The sequence below is a fragment of the Bacillus rossius genome, chromosome 13 (assembly GCF_032445375.1).
Source record: "Bacillus rossius redtenbacheri isolate Brsri chromosome 13, Brsri_v3, whole genome shotgun sequence".
NCBI lineage: Eukaryota > Metazoa > Arthropoda > Insecta > Phasmatodea > Bacillidae > Bacillus > Bacillus rossius.
In genome coordinates this window covers 5,805,942-5,828,048 of record NC_086340.1, presented here as the reverse complement: position 1 = coordinate 5,828,048, position 22,107 = coordinate 5,805,942, and the positions used below count along the sequence as shown (strand labels likewise).

The window sequence follows — 22,107 nt, the reverse complement described above, 5'->3', positions numbered from 1 at the left end:
TAAACAGCCTATCTGGCTGCACATGCGACCTATCGATAATAATCGATAAAGACTTCGAGATGTATTCCTTTCTCCCTAACTAGGTACCGACCTTGCTCAGTTCATACCGCTCTCAGCCTACAATGTCTATGAATTTAAATAAGATCACCGTTTTGTACAACTCGTTAATTATTTTCTTGTACATCTAAACCCAAATCCCCTGTTACTTCGATAAATAAAATAAAAAGTAAACGTTCCTACAAAACGGTCGCAAATTCGAATGACAATTTCACCTTACCCCAACCCCCTTTCACACACTCCGAGACACATAGTGTTTTTTTACTAATTAGGTTGCACTTCATCTAAATATATTTCCGTTCGAGCGCGGGTCGCGAGTTGAGGAGGGAAGGGGGGGATACTTTTAGCGCGTCGCTTCGATAAACGAACAATTTGCATATACCTTTTTTTTTTCCTCCTCTTGCCACGGGGTCACAAGGGCTTGACAGCTGACATCCGTAAAAAAAAAATCCTGGGCCGTAGATTTTATAAAACCTTCCCTCCCCCCTTCCACAAAACACGGCAGGGTACCGCGGCCCGTTCGCGTCCTACAACAGTGCAGCGTGTGTACCAACGACGGAATTGACGAATTCAATTAGCCACGGGGGTACGGGAGGGTCGGTGAGGGAGGGGGTGGGGGTGGGGGGGGGGTGTTTAGCGAATTAACATGAGCCGTCTATAAATAACCACACCAACCCCCGCCACCCCCCCCCCCTTCACAGCATCCGCGCGCGGGTACGAAACACCGAGGGACTTTTGATGGGCGTCGTCGCACTGCCGGATTTATTTCCGACAGTTCGTCCTGCCTCCACCACCACACCTCGCCACTGGTTCCTCGTGATGTTACCCGGGGTTCGTCGGTGTTTGTTTACCGGGGGTCCGCCGAAGGGACGCGATGTTACCCCTGTGTGTGTGTGTGTGTGTGTGAGGGGGGGATAGGAGGGCAGGGCCGATGTCGCCGGCACTTTTTTCGGGGGGCCTGACGAAGTGGGCGTAGCTGCGGGACTCATTCGTTAGATCCTCACACACAAACACACACACACACACACTTCCACCCCTAGCGGCATCATCCCCACTACCCCCCCCCCCCCCCTTCTAGAACTCTCGGGCCTCGGAGCCCACCTATGACGGCGCGTGTACCGCTGTCAAATAAACTCCCCGGCGTTCCTCCTGTTCGCGCGCTTCGGGCCCGGCCCGCAATTTTGGCGCGGGGAGAGAAAAAAAAATAGTGGAGGAGAGGGAGGGGTGAAGTGTTGTAGCATGGGTCACCGCGAGCCAGTATTTCTCTTTCCGCTCGAGCCCCGCTTCTGAACGCGCGATTAATGAGGGCCGTTAATTAGCTGGAACTTCATCAACTCACACCCTTCTCTCTCTCCCTCCACCACCTATAGGCAAACAATTGTGTCCCCGGCTTAACAAGCCAGATTTTTTTTTTTTACGTGATAACGTCTTATAAATCGATGAACGCCGGCTGCACGCACGAAAAAATCATGACTCGTTTTTTACGTTCCGCCTGAGCCGAGCGTGCAAGAACCGGCCAACCAACGTGCGAGAAAATCTTCTATAATGTCAAACAGGTTAAGGCGGGCTTTTTCAACTAATTGTTCGTGATTATATTTAAACAAATTATTTAAATTAAATTTGCAAAAACTGTAAATAATATTTCAAAATTAAAAAGTATGCAATTTCTCATTAATGTTTTCTTATGACGTTATCACGTAAAATTATCGTCCATAAACCGACTTTACAGACAACCCCCTTCTTATTTTTCCTTCTCTCAAGCATCGCTCGTTAAGGGGCCCGCCTCGTCAGGGGTGTATGTGTGTTAGTGAGGCGGGATGATAAGCGCGACGCTCGATGGTATTTCTAGCGCGGTATCGCCTCTAAGCTCAAGGTTCTGAACTGGCGCGCAGTCTTCTCGTCGTCAATTGATAACTGTGAAATTTGTGCGGTGACCGTATTTTTATATTACGGGGAAATGAAGATAAAGGTGTAATGCAAGCCCCTTAAGTGCTTTCAAGAATCTGTACTGGTTGTTTTACACCTAAAAATTACTCTGAAAACATGCGTTTCAGCCATTTTAACTCTTCTAGAAATACAGTTTCAAAACATGATACAAAATTAAAAGTACTTTTCGGGCCTCAGCGAACTCTTAAATGCTTTTCGTAAACACACCCCACTCGGATATCTTGAGTAGTTTTGAAATCGCGTTGTTTTTCCTGAAGCTCTGCGCACCGTCTGTGTGACCAGGTAGGCGGGGCCCTTAACACAGTTGGTCGGTCGAACTTTCTTGCGCGGCACAAAATACCGTGAGGTAACGAGGACCAATGACGCGTCAACAAACTAGCTGGGCCCACAAACGGGTGGATACGTGTCTTTGTTGCGCTTTATTTTTTTTTTTGACCTGCATTGTCATCGTCGTCCCAGCGTGGGCGCATGCGCGTTATCGGTAACGAATCGGCTTTGCGTGAAGTTAATAAATAACGTTCGCAGGCTTTCACGGCCATTGTCTTAAGTAGCTTGGCTTCTGGGTTGCTGCCGTTTCCTTGGCGAATAATTCACCGACGTTTCGGGTCGACATTGCAGTCACCATCATCAGTGAGCAGTTATCTGTAATCAGATTTTTAAAATGCAAGAATAATTAACCTTTATTGCCGAAATTGTTGTTGTAATAAGCAATGAGAAACCACAGATTAAAATTCGTCGAGAATATTTTACGTATTTATGTCTTCCAGTGCTCAAAATGATATGCAATTGTGGCCCCGGGCACGAATTTTTATTTATAATTCATTATTAATAACGCACAGGTAACTGCTCCCTGATGATGGCGACTGCAATGTTGACCGGAAACGTCGGTGAATTATTCGCCAAGAACACGGCTACAACCCAGAAGCCAAGATAATTCAATTTGTAACGTATTTAGAACATAAACAAACATGTCATTATGCAAAGGTAGCCATGTGAGGCTTCCAAAAATATTTAACAAAAATGTTTGTTTGTATCAGTAATTAAAATTGTAAACTATAAAACGAAATGTGGTACTTACTTCATTTGTACCATCTTGTGTTCCAATTTTTTTTTCTTTCCTCTAAATTGCATATTTTACAAAATACCACAAACATAATATTAGTATTTTGGATCATCTAAGAACATACGCACTCGATTTAACAATGAACTATGGAAACATATACTAAATTTTGTTTAAAAAAATCTTGTTTCAAGTAACCTAACCATGTATTTCAAAAGTAACTACTGCATTTTGTATTGGAGAGTATTGGTTTAATACTGACATAGTATTAGGTCCAATATAATCAGTTATTACTAACATAAAATACCAATGGTAAATACCTGCACTTAAATACCAAGTATTCTTAAACCAAAACAATACAGCTAAAACATTCACATTCAAATAACAATTTATTAGCAGAAAACATTTACCTTATCCACTGCTTTCTTCGTCATGAAATTTTGCAATGATTCATTCTCTGATGCAAGACGGTTGAATTTTTTCATCTGCTCCTTCACGCTCAAAATTTGTTCTTCTTCTTTCTCTGATTCATTTCCATCCTAGGATACACAAAACATAATATCGTACAAATTAAAACATGAAATATAACAGGCATAAAACAAAAAGATCACAGTATAAAAAAAATTTTGTTTGACAAGCACATAGCAGAAAACTATCTACTTAGAGCAAAGGTTCTGCCCCCACCCCCCAATTCAAACCTTATGGATAAGGACAACCAAATGGAATATATAACTAACAAAATTTGTTTTTAAAGGCAATGCTGGTTGCTACAGCATGACATGATTTTAATTGATTCAGAAAAAAATTATTTAATTTTATTTAGACTTTTGAAAATCAAAAAAATTCTAAGTATTTTAAAAACTAGGTACAATTAAATATTTTTTCGGGGAAAATTAATTAAACCATAATATGAGTAGCCAGTAAAATTGACTTTAAACCTTAAAAGTTCCATTTTTATCTTCCATTTCAGTCTCCTTATCAATACTGCACGAAAATGATATAAAAAGGACCTTCGCCAGCTAACTGAGCAAAAAGTATGATATATATATATACATACATACATTTTGTGAAAGTTCAGCCACTCAAAAGAGTCAGAATGTTTAACCATGTGGAAAGTAAATATAAAATAATGACATGGAATAGGACATATACCTTTAATCACTTTTTCTTACAATTTTTTATATCACAGGGTTAGTTTTTTGTCATATAAGCAAAAATAAAACCTAACATGAAATACATAGGCTATAAGTACTATTCATAGGAATGTACAAATTTTTGTGTTATACAAAGAGAAAAATTTTCAGATATAATTTCGACATGACTGAAGGGCTCAGACTCCAACTATTTGTATATAATGTGCTACTGTAACATTTAAATTAGGAGTCAAAAAATCTAAACGCAAAGTTAGCAAACAGATGCTGGACATCTAAGTTCCGTGTCTTTCGCGACATTTACAGTTGATTTTGGGGCATTTTTGTAATTTTCATGACCAATCCTCCAGTTTCCTTATATTTTTGTGGCTTTTGTTCGATCTGAAGAACCCTAAGCTTACACTAGATAAAATTATGTTTTCTGGGGAAAAAATTAGTTTCTGGACACAATTTCAACAGCTTCTGAATCTGATGACGATGATGATGATGATGATGCGCATCAACAAAATATTACAAAAAACATACTACAATGAACTAACTACACCCTATACTAAAAGCAAAGCATGAGAATTTCAAATAATTTGCAGAAATTACAAAAAAAAAAGTTATATTAAAGGTAATTTATTTGTTTAATTCAAGTCCGTAAAAAGGTTTTGCAGAAGTGCGTACCAAATAAAAGAGATGGTTACACCATAATTAACTGCAAAATAAACTAAATAAAACTATACTTAAGTCACGAAGTTCACCTGAGATGTACATTATTTTGAAAACTGCCAAGCATAACTTAAAATACAAACTAAAACTTAAAAGTCTTAATAGCAATATATAAAAAAATAATTCTTTCAAAATCAGTAAAATTAGTTTGCAAAAAAAAAATACTTAGAATGGCAGTACGCTCACATAAAATTTTACTATCTGTACATTTCTAAAGTCCATAAGGTTTAGTACTTTTACAAAAAAAATTGTGCACGTGGAGTCCATTCATGACAGAAGTGATACTTCTTGCTTTTTAGGGATAGATAAGAGATTTTTTTTTCATTTTCGATGACACTATCCACATAAAAATTAATGATAATTCTAAACTAAATTGCTCAAAATCAATAACTCTTTTCCACACGTTTAAATAAACTGTAGGTTCTTTAAATAAAAATGAAAGAAATATGGCAGCGTCAATCGTCAGCCGTTACGAAAACTGAGGAGACGACAAAACACAAGCAGCGTTACGAGAATTCCGTAGCGTTCACTGCTGCGTCATTTCTACCCCTCCCCCTTGCCGTCTTCCCAATTCGACCGCTGGAGCATGCGTTGGAGTGGCGTCGCCGCTGACGCACTCTCCTCCTCTACCGGTTCCCCCACCACGCTCCTAGCTGTTCCCCCTCGTGCGATCGGAATTTTCTGTAACGCTCGAAAAATGTTGCCCCCCCCCCCCCCCCAAGACAAAAGAAGTTTCCATTAAATCGTCGATAACTTACGTTTATTGTTATAGACGGGACATCTGCGCAACCCGAATCGACGTCCATCGTTCAAAAAAAATCACTACTGGGCTGCTAGGTGACGGCTAAATGCCCAGCCACCGAACACAACACCAGACAGACTGCAGCCAAGTTCACACTGCCGAGCCAAACGCTCCGTCAGCCGTCTATTACGTCATCGTCCCGAATTATCACCTGACCAACATCCACCCGCCGCCCCCTTCCCCCCCCCCCCCTTTATACACACACACATATGAGTGCTTCAAGTGGCAGCGGAAGAAGAATTGGCTGACTGCAGGCTTTCGGGAAACGACTATAGTCGACCCCTAACAACCAGTAATGCCCAAAACCCCCAATGCGGACAGAAATGTCCAAGTGCCCGCCCTTGCTTAGTAGATATTTCCTACTCTTCCAACTCTTCTTCCTGAGCCATCCTTTTATTCCCTTGGCCAACCCGCGTGTAATTAATGCATGAAATTTTGCATCCCGCATGTAAGTGCCCAGGGGTTTTCCCTGTGTCCATGCAGGTTTTACCTGGGCCCAACTTATCTAGTTTTTAACCTAGAATAGTCAGTGAGGGGAGTTAGTCATGGCTAAAACGTTGCCATGGCTGGCCAATCCCCCTCCTAGCACACGATGCATGCTACCCCTCCTGCATGGCTAACACCCTGCATGATTAGAGCGTATGGGCTTCGGCCTGAGACGCACTTAGAGTCTACCCTACCCAGACCCCTCCCAAACAAATACACTTAGTTTTAGTTAGGTTAGGGGAAAAAAACATGGAAGAAAAAAATTACTCATGCCCAATTTCGATTTAAGTGGCTTTACAACAACGGGCGGCTCCAGGATTCATTTCTGGGTAAACCCGGACTGTACCGCAAAGGGGCGTATGCACAGTTCAATGCAAAATTCAATACAACATTATGTAAAATAATGCTGCAACATTAAAGTTACTGTACAGGCCATTAACATATGCCAACTGAATAATAACATATAGATTGTTCTTTTGATATTGATTGTCTGCACACTCCTAGGCACCATCACAGATGGAATTCAGCCTCACATCACAAAAAAAAAAAAAAAAAAAAACAGCACCAGGGCTGTTGAGTTGGTGGAAGGGTAAAAAGGAGGGGGGGGGGGGGGGATGGGAGGACAAAATCGCCGAGGCTTGGGAACAAGAAGGCGCCAATTGCATTGTGAATTTTGTTTTTTATATTTATGAGTTAACTCTGCTTGTAGGATGAAATTACAAGTAAGTATACTGCTTATAGAATTCATTAGAAACCTTACAAGTTATGCTTTGTACTCAGGTCACATTCATATTTATGGCCAGTAACATTTAACAGTTTTGGATTGTTCCAAACTACGGGCACGTCGGCACAACTGCATTGGAACAGAGACTGAACTCAAGTATACTTAAACATTACTTGTACAGTTTTTTTTATCAGTCTTATTCCAACATGTGGCAAAACTAAGATGTGGAAACCGCTTTGCGTTACATGTAAACAAAAATTAAAAAAAAAAAAGTATATAATTTACAAATAAAAATAAACATTCAATAGTAAAAAAAGTAAACACATAAAAAATATAAGCTAAGAAATTATTTCAAATTACAGGAAAAAAAAAGTTAATTATTATTTTTTAATATGTGCTCTTAAATGGTGGTCTCGTTCCTTACAGAGAAAAAGTACACAAAACAAACATAAAATTAAAAAAATAGATAAAACAAAAACTATAATTTAAAAATTTATGTTAACTACACAGTACTTTCAAAACCACAAACTAATCATTAATTAATCCTACATATTAAGCTACTTAACTTATCACAACAAATGTACAGGCCAACCATACACACAGAGATACACACATGTTAGCAATACATGCTCAGCCATTGTATAACCAGTTCATTCAAATTCCCTGACTTAACATATACGTATATATATCCCTGTAATCTCTATTCCATGATTATTTTCAGGATTTAAAAATTCCCTGACTATTTCAGATTTTCCCTGTTTCACCCTGATGCTGGATACCCTGTTGTTCGTGCATAACCGATCAGGTTTGTGAAGCTTCATGAATCACCCACAACGATAAATAAAAATGAACTTACATCAATACGTAAATCAGATAGAACAGTCACTATAACCATGCCTAAAAAGAATACATTTAATGAATCTATTTATTACAGTTGAACCTCAAAAAAACAATGGTACACATACGTAACAAAAATATAATTAAATTTGTAAAAAAAAGACAAAAAATAAATATTAAAAAGTAAAAAAAATAAAATCAATTTGTTAATTTTAAATTAATATTTTATTCTTAAAGGTTTCGGGGGACCGCTACATAAACAAAATACCTACACCGACTGGAAAAAGGGTTGACGATCTTTAAACAGCTGAACAGATTTTCATCAAATATAGCTAAACACCATCTGTATTAAATCAGCCTTCAAATAAAAAAAAAAAAAAGATTGAAATTGGTCCATCCATTCGGGGAACTACGATGTAACAGATGCAAGAGACAAAGGCTTCAAACTTATTACCCATCTTTTGCGTCTGGGTTTAAAACAGTGTGACCAATTTCTCCTATGTGGGAAAGCAACTATGATGTCAAATATCAACTGGAAGAATCTGAATCAAAGGAAGTGGTTATAAAACACAAACTCTGTTATCGCTATTATTAAAAAATAACAATTTTTTTTATGTTTCAACATTTCTTAATAAGTGGGCGCATATTAGAATACAGGGCTTGCCTTCATCATAATTATTGACTTTATCGATGTGTAAACATTTTAGTTCTTGGAACACAGCAATAGGTAGGAGTAATGTAATTTCATGAAAATGGAATGGAAATGTGACACAAAGATGGCGGACCCACGTGTAGTAACATATGCCCGTTTATAGTCCCTTTCGTAACCATTAGGGTACATAACAAATGTACCGGTGTGCCAAATGAAACTTTATGATAGTGAAACTACCCTGGAATATATTTGATAAACTAAAATAGTCATTGTAAAAAGTAATCTCAAGTATTAAAATACCTAAGAAAACCGGCATTACAAAAATTATAATACATATTCCTCTTGCAACATATCAACATGCTCGGTAGCATAGCAGTAGAGCACGCCCTTATTAACAGCAATGTACAATAATTTTTACTTTTTTTTAATAATATAATATTGTTGAATCAGCTCAATACGGTTAAGGTTTGTTTTTAGTAATTATTTACAGACTGATTTATGTAGTTTAAACAAACCAAACATATAACTTATACTTAGTGTTATTAACTGTGTTTGAAAATATTTTAGGTTAGTATTTTAGTAATGCCACAGAATTATAACCTATAACATGTGCAAAAACTTTAAGTACCAACTTTTTAGTGAATTATAAAAAGATGGACAGTATTTTCATAAAATCCCTTGTCGAAAATCAGGTCCAAAGCAGGGGTTAAGGTTTTTTGAAGTCATTTTCGATTTTATCGGAGCCGTTTAAAATTTCCATTTATTTCATGCTGCCATCTGCGGGTGATGGTGGCTAGCAACATTTACGATTCAAGCAGCGAATTCTAGCAGCGTGTGCATAAAGTAAGTGTGCGATTCGAGAAAATTTTGATATGTTTGAAAAGCGAATATTTTATTGATCAGTATGTTTATCACACTCAGCATTATTTTAAAGAATCCTACTTTAAATTTTGTGTCTGAGTTTCTTATTATGAGTTTATTTGCAACATGATCAACATGAAACACATGAACGTGCTCATTACCGAGGTTAAATGTTTACACATCACAAGCGATAACTGGAAGACTCTTTTAAAAAATTTTTAATAAGTGAAGTTTTATATTAAAAAGTATTCATTCCTGGAAAAATTTGTTTCCTCTTTAGGACATTTTGTTCAACTGAGGACTGAGCACATGAACATCCAAACTGCTGCTGAAAGAAATAAGGAATATGGCTGTTTTGTCGCAGTTCAAAATTATTTGTGTGTAGGCTCCAACTGAGAAAGTCAAACTCGACTGTATCCGTTGTTCTGGAGTCACAATGGATTGCACTTGAGAAATTCTTATACGATTTTCTTTCAAACGGTGTCTACGCTATTCGACGATCAAGTATTTGGATTTCGTTGTACGTACGCCGACCAATATTTCAATTCCTCACTGGTAGCATTTATGTCAATTAATTACGAACTGAAATCAATTGAATGTTTCAATTTGATAATTTTAACGGTTATGTTATGCTAATAAAACATGTTACAGTTTTGAATGCACCAAAGATATGATAAACACTGATAAAACTGTGAAATATTTAATGTGGAATTTGATGAATTTTAAGGTTATGTTATGTTATGAAAACATTTGAAGGTTATGAATGCACCAAAGATATGATAACCACTGATTAAACACTGAAATATTTAATGTGGAAATTGTTGTTGTTATGAAAACCTGTGACAGCAAAACTCTCAAACTGAACGAATGTTTCAAAATTTTCCGGTGGATTTTCCAAAAAATTTTTTTCATACAAACATTGTCTTGACAATTATGTAACACAAAAAAAATAACAACCATATCAATAAAGCAGTTCTCAAGTGATGATCTTTCATACATGAGGCAATTGATTATTATATATATATAAACAAAATTAAACATTTCCAAATGTAAAGCAAAATAAATATTTCACAGGAACGTACTGATTTTAACCTAGAAAGCTAAAACCTTTTCCGAAATAATTTCCACATGATTTAAGAGGCAGTTTCCAAATACTTATTTATAATGAGAACCATCAAATGAAGTAAAAAAAAAAAAATAATGCAAGTTAGCAAAGGTTTGATGTAAGTTTTTGGACATACGCCATTGCTAAGAAACACAGGTGCGACTGATGCGACTTAGCAATGGCGTATGTCCAAAAACTTACATCAAGTCATGCACTCCCATTGCACAAATCTTTTAAAGATAACAATTAGCAAAGGTTGCTAGAAATTTATGTTTCTTGACTTCCAATACAGATACTGTTTATTATGGGACTTTTTGTGACTTTCATGATCATTCCTACAGTTTCTTTTAAGTTTTTCGTGACTTTTGTGACCTGCAGATGGCCGTGCCAGCAAGGACGCAGCCACCCCCCCCCCCCCTCCACAGTAAACATGCGGAGGAGTTGGGGGGAGCAAAGTATGTCTCTCACACCCTACTTTATTCCCTACATTTACTTTTATATTGAAATATAAATAAATAAAACATCAAGACAAAAAAAAACTCACCTTTTCCAATTTGGAAAAAACATTGCACGCAACTTTTTAACACGCTTCTATTAGCTTTACTTGTAACTATGTAATCAAATCTTGTAAGTCGATTTTAACCTACTTCTAATTGTCATATCGATTTGAAACTTCGCAAGTATATGTAATCACAAAGACAATACAATAATTTCATGACTTTGACCCTAAGAGAGAGAGAAAAAAAAAGGTAGGGGGTTCCATAGGGGCAAAAAAACACTACTTATGCTATGGGCAATAACCATGCTTTATGTATATCCAAAGTCCAGGGCATGGTGGGAAATTTGCCCGAAATTGACTGCACCCTTGAGGGAGGAAGCGAGGAGGAGTCAATACCAAAAAATTTTGAAAATTTATTCTTTTTTTTCAATCTGGGAGTGTTTCCGAGCCATTCAGGGTCCTCAACATCCCAACCAACCCCCTTCAGGGGAGAGGTCATTTGCTTCCAATTTTTGAAAGTAAGGACAATTAAAATATGTTAATTTTGACAACAGATATCAAGCAGCCCATGCTTTTTTTGTTTCCATTAAAATTAATTGTTTTGTTTATTACTTGATTCTTATTTTAAGCTTTTGTATTAAAAAAAATTCATTATCGAGAGTTGTAGTTAATTCTGTAGCTGTTGAACAAATTACTTAAATTTAAAGATTTTTTTTTTTTTACTTTTTAGTTCATACAACTAAAGTTTGTTATTTAGTTGTTTTTTTAAATATAATTTTATTTCATAGCAAATCCAGGTTTTGATAATGATTCATTGCAAACCTTTGCTAGAACAATGTCCATAATACATTGTTTAAAATCTCACATTGCTATAAACATTATTCAAAAATATCATCATTCCCCCCTCCCCAAAAACCCTTCCCCCATTCTTACAATACTTGGCACATCCATGACAAGAGGCCTCACTTAAAATAATGTTTTCAGTTTGCATACGCTTACTGATCATTTGAAAATTAACATTGCCATATACCAAATATCTTCTATCCATGTGTATATTAGGAAAACAAATGAAATTTTTTTGCAATACAAACAAAAGCACACAAAGTCACTAAAGACATATGAGAAGGCTGACGAAACTCCCCACAATATTATTAACGAGGATATTATCTAAATATATTAGTATTCTAAAAATAATTTTAAAAATACTAGGTTTGTATAGTGAAAACAAGAAACGTATTTTACTTTGCAAAACATTCTTTGCCTTTCTGTCTGAAATAATTGTTACCAAATATCGCAAAATTAAACATAATCATTTAAAATTAATGTTGCAACATCAAAGTTACTGTACAAGCCATTAATAATTGTCAACTGAACATATAGAATATTGACTGCCTGAACAAATGAGCCATTGTATTAATGATTATGTTTTAAAATTAATAAAACACTATTTGGAATATTAAAAAAAAATTACATAGGTAAATGATATGCTAAAAAAACTATAAAGCACAAAAAAATAATTAAAAGTTTACTAGTGTCAAGTTATTGGCTGACATCTAAAGCTAAAATAAATAACAAAAAAAAAATTATTATATAAAATGAATGCATAGGCAGAATGTATGTTAGGTGGTGGAGGGGGGGGGGAGGGTTTTGGGAAGGGGAGGGTAGGGGAGAGGGGGGGAATAGAACCACTTTGCCCTCTGTTTTCTTTCAAATTATTCCCATCTGCTTGTGGGAATGCGTACACCCCTGCACAGGAGATCGAGATCAAGACGGGTGGGCCGAGACTCGAACCTGAACGCGAGGATGATTCTCTGCGGTCGAGTCGCCTCGCTAGGGGTGTGAGTAACTCACCTCGTCCAGTCCCGACTCGGCTCCTATGGTCCTGGGCCTCCGGCCCGACTCCGGCACGTTCTCCTTGTTCTCGGCCCGCAGCTTGTCGCTGCTCTTGCGCCGGGGGGGCACCGGCGGGGTGGGCTGGCCCTCCCAGGACTCCTCGCCGGCCGGCTGCGGGGCGGAGCGCGGGGACGCGGGGGGCGTCGGCTCGGGGGGAGGGCGGTACGGGGGCGGCTGGCGGGACGGGGACTGGGGCTCCTCCGGCGGAGGGGACGCGGCCGGGCGGTCCATGCCGGGCGCGGGGGAGACCGGGGCGCTGTCCATCGAGCCAATGCTGGACCCGGCCTGGCGGTACTTCTTTTTCAACACCAAGTACTTTTCATCCTGGAAAAAATCAATAATTAATAAACTGTTTCAACAAGTAGGTACATTCATCCTGGAAACTTCAATAAATAATAAACTTTTTCAACACCAAGTAGGTACTTATCCTGGAAAATTCAATAAATAATAACATTTTTCAACACCGAGTACTTATCATCCTGGATAATTCAATAAATAATAAACTTTTTCAACACCGAGTACTTCTCATACTGGAAAATTCAATAAGTAATAAACTTTTTCAACACTGAGTACTTTTCATCTTGGAAAATTCAATAAATAATAAACTTTTTTTCAACACCAAGTACTTTAAATTCAATAAATAATAAACTTTTTTTCAACACCAAGTACTTCTCATACTGGAAAATTCAATAAGTAATAAACTTTTTCAACACTGAGTACTTTTCATCTTGGAAAATTCAATAAATAATAAACTTTTTTTCAACACCAAGTACTTTAAATTCAATAAATAATAAACTTTTTTTCAACACCAAGTACTTTTCATCCTGGAAAATTCAATAAATAATAAACTTTTTCAACACCAAGTACTTTTCATCCTGAAAAATTCAATAAAAAATAAACTTTTTCAACACATTTATTTTTCTAACTATATTTTATGGTAAAAGTCCCATGTCATGTATCCAAGTTAATCCCTTGATCCTGATGTCATGGTGATCGCTGTTTATTACGTCAAAAGATCCTAAATAATTTGTTTGTGTTGTGATGTTAAGAGTTTCGGTTCGGCCAGGATCTTTCAATGTACTAAATTAAAAACAGTCAGCATCGTGTACCCCGGGATCAATGTATGCAGGATTATGCCATCAGGATAAAGGGATAAAATTGGATACGTTATATGGAACAATTACATCTCTGATTACCAAACCTCATTTACACAAAACTTGATTACAGCTGATTCATGCTTACATTTTAATGCTAAATCACGTTGTCATGAGCCTAGCGACCTTTAGGAAGGCATCAGGCAAGGCTATTACGCTAAATCTTAATCTTATGTAAGTAAAGGAAAATAAAACAGTGTTTTAACTCACCAATTTCAAATATACGACTGGTTTGAAAAATGTTTAATGAAAAAAATTACTTTTCTTAGTATGGCACCAACTCAAATTGATATATTCCAGTCTACGAACAAGATTTTTTGTGCCCAGCATACAGGAGGTATTTTCTTTTTACGGTTGATTCCAAAGGTTTTCAGGTAAGCATGAATTTACAGTTAGGTACCTATATTATTACTACACTAAAAGCTGTAGGTACATGATAAAACAATACCTGCTCATTTCGTATGGTGGCTATGGTATTGACATACTCCTTAAATGAATTTCTGGCAGCATCTGAAATCACCAAACACTACATAAACACACATGCATGATGTTTCAACTTGCACCCATGCAAAAGTGACAACTATTTCGTTGAGCTTATCCAATGCGAATACTACCTTATCTACACTTAGGGAACAAAGTTTAAGTGTGTGTGTATATATTTGTGTGATACCTCATATTTACATTACATAACGTTAAACCTATACACTTTTAAAAGAACTTAATTTCTATCAAATAAAACATCAGTCGCATATTTCTTTCTGTAGCTATCTGTAACTTGCATAGTTAGATTTTATTGAGAAAAAAAAATAGAAAACAACACTAACTCCTAAAATACAATAATTAGCTCTTTTACATTATTAAATAAAATGTAAAATATATCAGTCAAAAAAATTAAATGCCAAATTTCATGAACAGGATAATTGCTTCTAAAAAAAATTTAAGTCATTAATGTAAAAATAATTATATCTTCTCTTGTTAAACATTTTCCGAAATATCACCTCTTAAGTTGTAACAGGGGTGAATTTAAAAATATGGAATCAACTTAATCAGTATTGGCAAAATAAATTTCAATTCAATAAAAATGTTATTTTCTTTATAAATATTTTGGATTTCCCACCTTGTTAAACAGAGTTATTGTTAGGTTTTAAACAGGGGAATAATTTTACCATTTTTCCCTAAAATGAATACTTTTCATATAATTATCATGCTCAGCATTGTTTTAAAGAATTCTATGTTAAATTTTGTGTTCTACTTTCCTATTATAAGTTTATTTGCAACATGAGAACACATGAATTTGTTCGTTACCGAGATCAGATGTTTACACACAAATAACTGGCGAGTACTGAGAGACTCGCTAACAATGTTTTTTTAATTTTTAATTACAATTTTTTTTTTACCATCGATGAAGGCATGCTGCCTTTGATGATACTACGATCAATGCTAATAGTCATCTCAAGAACAGTTTTTTCCTTAGATCTACTGTAGACATGAAACAACCACAGGATTTCAACTTCGATAATCACATTTCTGTGCAAAATCTTCCAGTGTTCAGTATTGTCAGCTTATCCTATGATGAATTTTCGAGCGGTGAAATTGTTTTGTCCTGTTTCTCTGAAGACTGCATTTTAATTAAGTGATGGCGAAAAATGTGAATTTCTCCGCAAAAAAAAAAATAAATAAATAAATTCATAAATCATATTTCCCAACTCTTTTATTGAGGCACAAATCCATTCTAAATTGAAGTAATTTCAGCCTCATCAACATTTTGGACCTGTCTTAGACCACTATTTGCAGGGTGTCATAATTTATGAGTGTTTTCATGAACTTTGCAGTGTTAAATAATCGCTGGACCATGAGACCTGATTGGTTACCAAACTAGCCTACAAATTTTTATTATCAATGGCCTTCACTTACTGAAGGATGGCCACTCCTGGTACAATGAGTGCACTTTTGATGGGTCTGTACAGAATTAGACAATGAGAAGAGAATAGGCACAAGGATTTTGAAGATTCATTCAACAGCAAAATAATCCATTATTACTGCTTTCATTTGATGATTGAACATCAGGTCTCTTGACACATTGAATGCGAGGATGTATTGACCCATTACGTGCAACCCCATCCAAAAAAAACTCAGGCTATACTTAATTCTCTGGATAGATAGATTGGCTCCAGTAGATAAAAAAACCTCTCAAATATGAAAATTTAACACATCATTGCTTAAGAAACAACAACGCCTATGTGACAAGAAGCAAATAACAACACAAAATGTTTTTGATTTATATTTACATTATACTAGCTGCCCGACCCGGCTTCGCACGGTTGTATTAATGGGGGGGAAAAATGAGACCAAATATCTTATTTACAGTTATAATAAATGAAATAAAATGAAAATTAATTAATTTTAACAAAAACTTAACACAATGCTTTGTAATGTACCAAAGGAAAAACGAATAGCACCGATGGTTTCCCGACTCTCAAGCACGCAACGTTGACATGGAGACGAAGTACCCACTGTTTCCCGGGCTTAAACACCAATCAACATTGATAATAAGTTTATTATTAATTATAAATTATTAAGACCATTAATCGAAATAAAAACTATCATATCTCTCAAGTTGGAAAAAATTACACATAAATGCCAATTTTCATCGAAATCGGTTGACTTGGTGAAGAGTTCACTGGAAACAAACATCAGGAAACTGGATTTATATATATAAAGATTTAATTAGTTGAAAGTGCTCAACAGTGACAAGAGAAAATGCTAAATGCATACGTTTCCATGGAGAACCAAAAAAAATATAAAATATTTTTTTCTTCCGTGGAGTCCACACATAACAGAAGTGAAACTTCTTGCTTATTATATCATTAGTTATAGGAAACAAAATTATCTTTGGCTAAGATTGCAGATAAAAAAAAAATGTAGGTATGCAACCATGCGAGCGTTAAATTATGGTATTGCGCAATTGTGAAAGTATGTGAGTGTAAGGTATGCAAGTACAGTACACTCCCGATTATCCACTAAATTAAGTGGCAGGGCCACCGCGGATAGTGAAAATCGCGGATAGTCAGCAAAAGAGCCGAAAATGGGAAACAAAAAAAGGAAACATTAATTTGAACTTAAAAATCTAAAAATTTATGTACAGTAAAAGTTACAATTAATAGTAAAAAAAAATTAATTGATGCTAAAATGTTAGTATTTTACTGAATAACTAACATACAAAACATTTCAGTAATGTAAACATAAAAGTGCTCAACCATGCGACTAGAAACAAAGTGCGACAGAGACAAAAATAGCAACGCATGCCAGCCTACTGCATGAGTTGAGGGCCTGTGGCATTTTACTGTATACTGCACACAATACACTCGTCAGTAGAGTTCAAATTTGCTTACTTGTAATAAAATACAGATTTACATATGTGCTGTATTTTTTCGTAGCATGTGCGGATAATCCGCACCGCGGATCATCCGCCCGCGGATAATAGGGAGTTTACTTTATATAAACATACAGGCATAAAGTATGCAAGTATGCAATTATGCGAGTGTGCAAGCATGCGAGTGTGCAAGTACGTAGCGTCATTACTGCCTCTCCCCGGTCATCTAGTCCTGTACCGGTTGCCCCACCACATACCTACCTACTAACCCCATTATGTGATCGGAATTTTCGTAACGCTCGAAAATTGTAGCCTCCTCACCAAAGAAGTTTTGTTTTCGTCCAATGATGAGCCTGCAGTCGAAGTTTGTAGGTCGAATTCTGACCTATTCTCAATATTATATATATATATATATATATATATATATATATATATATATATATATATATATATATATATATATATATATACACACACACACACACACACACATCACTTTTTTATGAGCATAATAACTGTTGTAAGTTTGAACAAATTACTTCCAGACTGATTAATATAATATTGGGATAGAAAATCTTTCATTGAGTTTGTTAATGGAAAAATCAGACAAAGAAGGTAGGTCTAGAAATGGAAAACTAAAAAAAAAAAAAAAATTCTAAATTTCTTGTTTAATCTAAAAAAAACATAATGCATACAGTTGAAGTTGTAAAAGAGTATCACTACATAAAACTTATGTCTGAAAGGTATTGATAACACCAACCAATAGCTCAAGGGGTGGCAAAAATTAGGGTTAACAGAAAAAAATTCATAACTCCTTCTCAATCACAGTATCATATATTTATTATTGAACCAATTTTTATGACTTTTGGAATAGAGGTACCCCATGTATTGGATTAAATCATATGTTATATTTAAACCATTAGAAAAAAGGTTTTGGTATGTTTATGATATTGCGAGCACCAGTTATTTTCATAGCAATATAGATAAATACGGAACTAAGTGCATCAGAACTCTTTGTGACAAAATGCAAATCAACAGGTAATCCATCCTGTTAATAATAAAAATGCAAATGCTTCACGATTGTTCAAAATTTTCTCTCTTTATAAGTAAAATGGGGAAGGTTTGAATTTATTATGGCTATTCCTACAGCTAAATACAATGGAAAAAAAAATTTAAGTTAGTATAATCTACATTGAAAAGAAAGAATTGCTAGTTTTACCATTTTCCAAACTTTGCTCCCTATCTAATATAGTAAAAGGTAGGAAGGTGTAATTTTAACCATGTTACATACTATATCTCCGAATACACTGAAACGGGAGATAATAAATTAGATCATTTAATACATTAAAATTAAATACACTAATATATTATCCTTTTTTAAATTTTAATCATGATTTTTTTATCAATAAAACCTTTTACAGAACCAACATTTTACTAAAATTTTGCTTTGGTTAAGAATCTTTGGAATGATGACATACTTTTCTGACAATGTTAAAACATTAGCATTACCCTAAATTCAGCAGATAGAAGCCGTAGGTAGCATTTATAATATACACATTGCAGTGTTATACACGCCAATTCTTTAATATTAATATTTACATAATAAAAAAATTAAATTGGGCATGAGATGCTTTGAGTAAGATGGTATTGTAAAATATTTTATTGTATAATTACACGTTCTATACTTTCAAATAGCAAAAGTCTTTAAGGATTGAAAAAAAAAATTAATCATTAATTCACAAATTTTTCAGCATAACATCACACACTTTCCATTGTAAACAAGTTAGTGTTTTCAAGACATGTTATTCCTTTGGAAGAAGATTGTCATTCACATATTGCCTCAATCACACTAAGCCAGTTTACTGCAAATAATTAACGTGTTATGAATCACTTGTTATAACAGTTATGTATATCACACCGATTCACTTACTTCCAGCTGATAAACTTACTGCCAGCTCGCTTTGCTCCAGTGATCGTGCAGTTGAAAACTGTTCTTATTTTCTAGCTACTTACTTGACAGTGCTGTTGATCATTGATGTTTCGATAAACAGTTAAATTTAAACACAAGTATTATAATACTTACAATTAATATAATAAAATTATAACAAAACTAAACTTCATGATTCAAAACACTTGGTAGATCCCCCCTGGGTCCTCCGTCTTGGTGATTCCAGCTCGTGGCTACATCTGTTTCTGCATGCATGTGCATTATTAGACTTTCAAACTGATAGATTTCTGTTGTGTAGTGCGTACATACTAATTTCATTGCATTTCTCGTGCACACTAAAATTTCACCCTCCAAGCGCCTAAAGAAGTATAACCTCAAAAACGTGGGCAAAGATATTCCGGTCTAGGGGAAAATGTCACATGTTCAGCGTTAGGGCATTTACATGCGACGCGTTGGGCACTACTGTTGTTCGGCTAGCGCTGAGAAATAAATAGTACCATATTGTTAAAACAGAATTTAAGTTAGGTTTTAAAAAAAGGGGAAAAAATATATAGATTCCTTCTCTAAAAATACATTATTTTTAATATTTTTCACATACTGTATTATTTTAAAGAAATCTTCGTTGAAAAGATTTTCATATTATAAGTCTGTTTGAAAAATGAGAACACATGAATTTGCTAGTTAAAGAGAATAGATGTTTACCCATCACTGGCGAGCACTTGCTCATCTTTTTTATTTTATTTTTATGTTTTGCTTTAATGACAAGTGTGTAGTTTTGTCAGGCAGGCCAGGTTTCCTCAGGGATGCTACAGTTGTTCCGCGGAAGCTATGGTTTTTGTAGGTTGAGGGTATTATAATGTAAATGAAAAGGTTTGTTACGGCTCCAACATTAAGACTGCTGCAAATTTGTTTAAATGTAAATATTCTTTCAAAAAACAGAGTTTTTATTCTCACCGCATTCTGGAAAAATCTATATTTGTGCAGGAAGTCAGGAAAAATTACGCAAGTAAGGGAAATTAAAAATAGATTTTTATTGATGTAAAATTATGAAAGCACTAAATCGATAAACTCATACAGGGATATTTTTTCGTTTTCAAAAATTTTTTTACCACCTTTCCTCCACTATCCTGGAATTCATTGTTCTCTTCATTATCAAGTTTGTTTTTTTTAATCCAGAGAGAATTGAAACATGCTGTTTTGCAAGAGTTATTATAAGAGAGCTTCAACCCAAAAAATAAAATTCTGAATTTTTTTTTATTACTAATTTTTCTAATAATTCTGTAAAATGGTAAATCTATAGTTGTAATTTATCATTACCTTAGACATAATTATATTTCAGTAGCATGTTCATAGAAGGATAATATTTCCACCGTGTTGAATACTTTAATCCAGACATTCACTTGTTGTGAGCTGTTTTAAGTCGTTGCAAGTGAGTTATGTTTCTTAATTGATTCTTCATATTTTGTAGCAATGGTGATTCATTGATTTCATTAATATGTTCCCAAGGTTATATTTTCACATGTGTAACTGATTCTTGCAAATAACAAAAGGTTTTTTGGGTTAGATAAGGTAGGTATATTCATAATACATTTTGAATAGATATTGAATACTTATGATGTAATAAATGTAGCTGACCAAACGTAACCAAACTGTTCACACATTTTTACAGTAGGGCATATTTTATACAAAGCTAATTTAACCCAACTAACCGTTGACATATATTCAAAGTAGTTTTAATGCAACTAAGCTAACCTAACATAACCAAACAATAAAATGGTACCTAATTTACAGGTAAACTAAACTATTTGAAATATCACGTCATTTAACCGGATGATTATAATATATGTGGCAAAGTGAAAAATTGAATTTTTTGATTTTAATTTGTATTTTTCGGATGCGCCCCTTCCCTAGATAAGTACTCCATCATTTACTGTTACAAAGTATCTTTATCACAAAATTAAACTATTGCAGTCTATACTTCACACAAACAAAACACGTGATTTTATATTAAATGTATAATTAGATCATACATATTAATTGGCATACATTTCAAAACAAAAAGCTCGAAATAAGGTTATGACGTTTTGGTTATGCGATACTATACTATGTGCAATTATTATTACTGAATACGTTTGTGTACAACTAAGCTGTTGCTGCCTTAACATCCCTAATATAAATTATAATGATGAAACTATGGAAACACAATAATAAACGACTGCTACTACAGGGCGTGTCCAATCATGCGTTCCGTGTCAGCACTCATGCTTTCTTGAGAAACGTTTCTATTAACTAACGTTACCTCTGGTTTCAGGATCAGTCAAAATTTTCTTGAAGTGTTTTACCAAATCGTGGTTTGTCACTCTGCCACCATGTGCAAGCATAAAATTTAATATTGCCTCCTGCGACAACTCACTAGGCGCGGCCATTTTTGTTTTGCAGAGTTGTACAACAACAAACAAGTGAAGAGCGAAAAGAGCGTGCGGCCCACGAGACGGGCGACGGCCTTCAAAACATTTTATCTTTTTTTTTTTTTTAATACTTTATTTTATTAGGTAATTCAATTTAAAAACATTCATAAAAATTAAACATACTGCCAATCAAAGTGTACTAGAAATAATTTTCGATCTTCGGATCAGCATGATACAAAATCATTTAACGAAGGAATGTTTGAATTTTTCGCGTCATTTTAATTGCAAATAAGTGTGCGGAAAATTTTTTTAAAACAAAATGATGGCTTGACTAACCAGCTAGTTATATAAATAAAAGAAAAAAAGGAACGTTTTTTATGTGTAGGTTCGTTTGTTGCATCTATTACAAGAGTTTTCTCCTCCCCCTTCCCATCCT

General features: G+C 35.2%; 1 protein-coding gene across 1 annotated transcript in view; it reads right to left on the bottom strand.

Moving 5' to 3' along the window:
- The window catches only part of LOC134538141 (ankyrin repeat domain-containing protein SOWAHB), a 288,272-nt gene extending 266,577 nt beyond the window's left edge, over nt 1-21,695 (bottom strand). Inside the window, exons 1-4 of the mRNA XM_063379181.1 lie at nt 21,563-21,695; nt 14,391-14,452; nt 12,747-13,112; nt 3,475-3,603 (exon numbers count right to left, since the gene is read on the bottom strand). Of these exons, the coding sequence (XP_063235251.1) occupies nt 3,475-3,603; nt 12,747-13,112; nt 14,391-14,452; nt 21,563-21,689 (684 nt within the window). The 5' untranslated portion in view covers nt 21,690-21,695. The remainder of the gene's footprint in view (nt 1-3,474; nt 3,604-12,746; nt 13,113-14,390; nt 14,453-21,562) is intronic.
- Between the last annotated feature and the right edge of the window lie 412 nt (nt 21,696-22,107).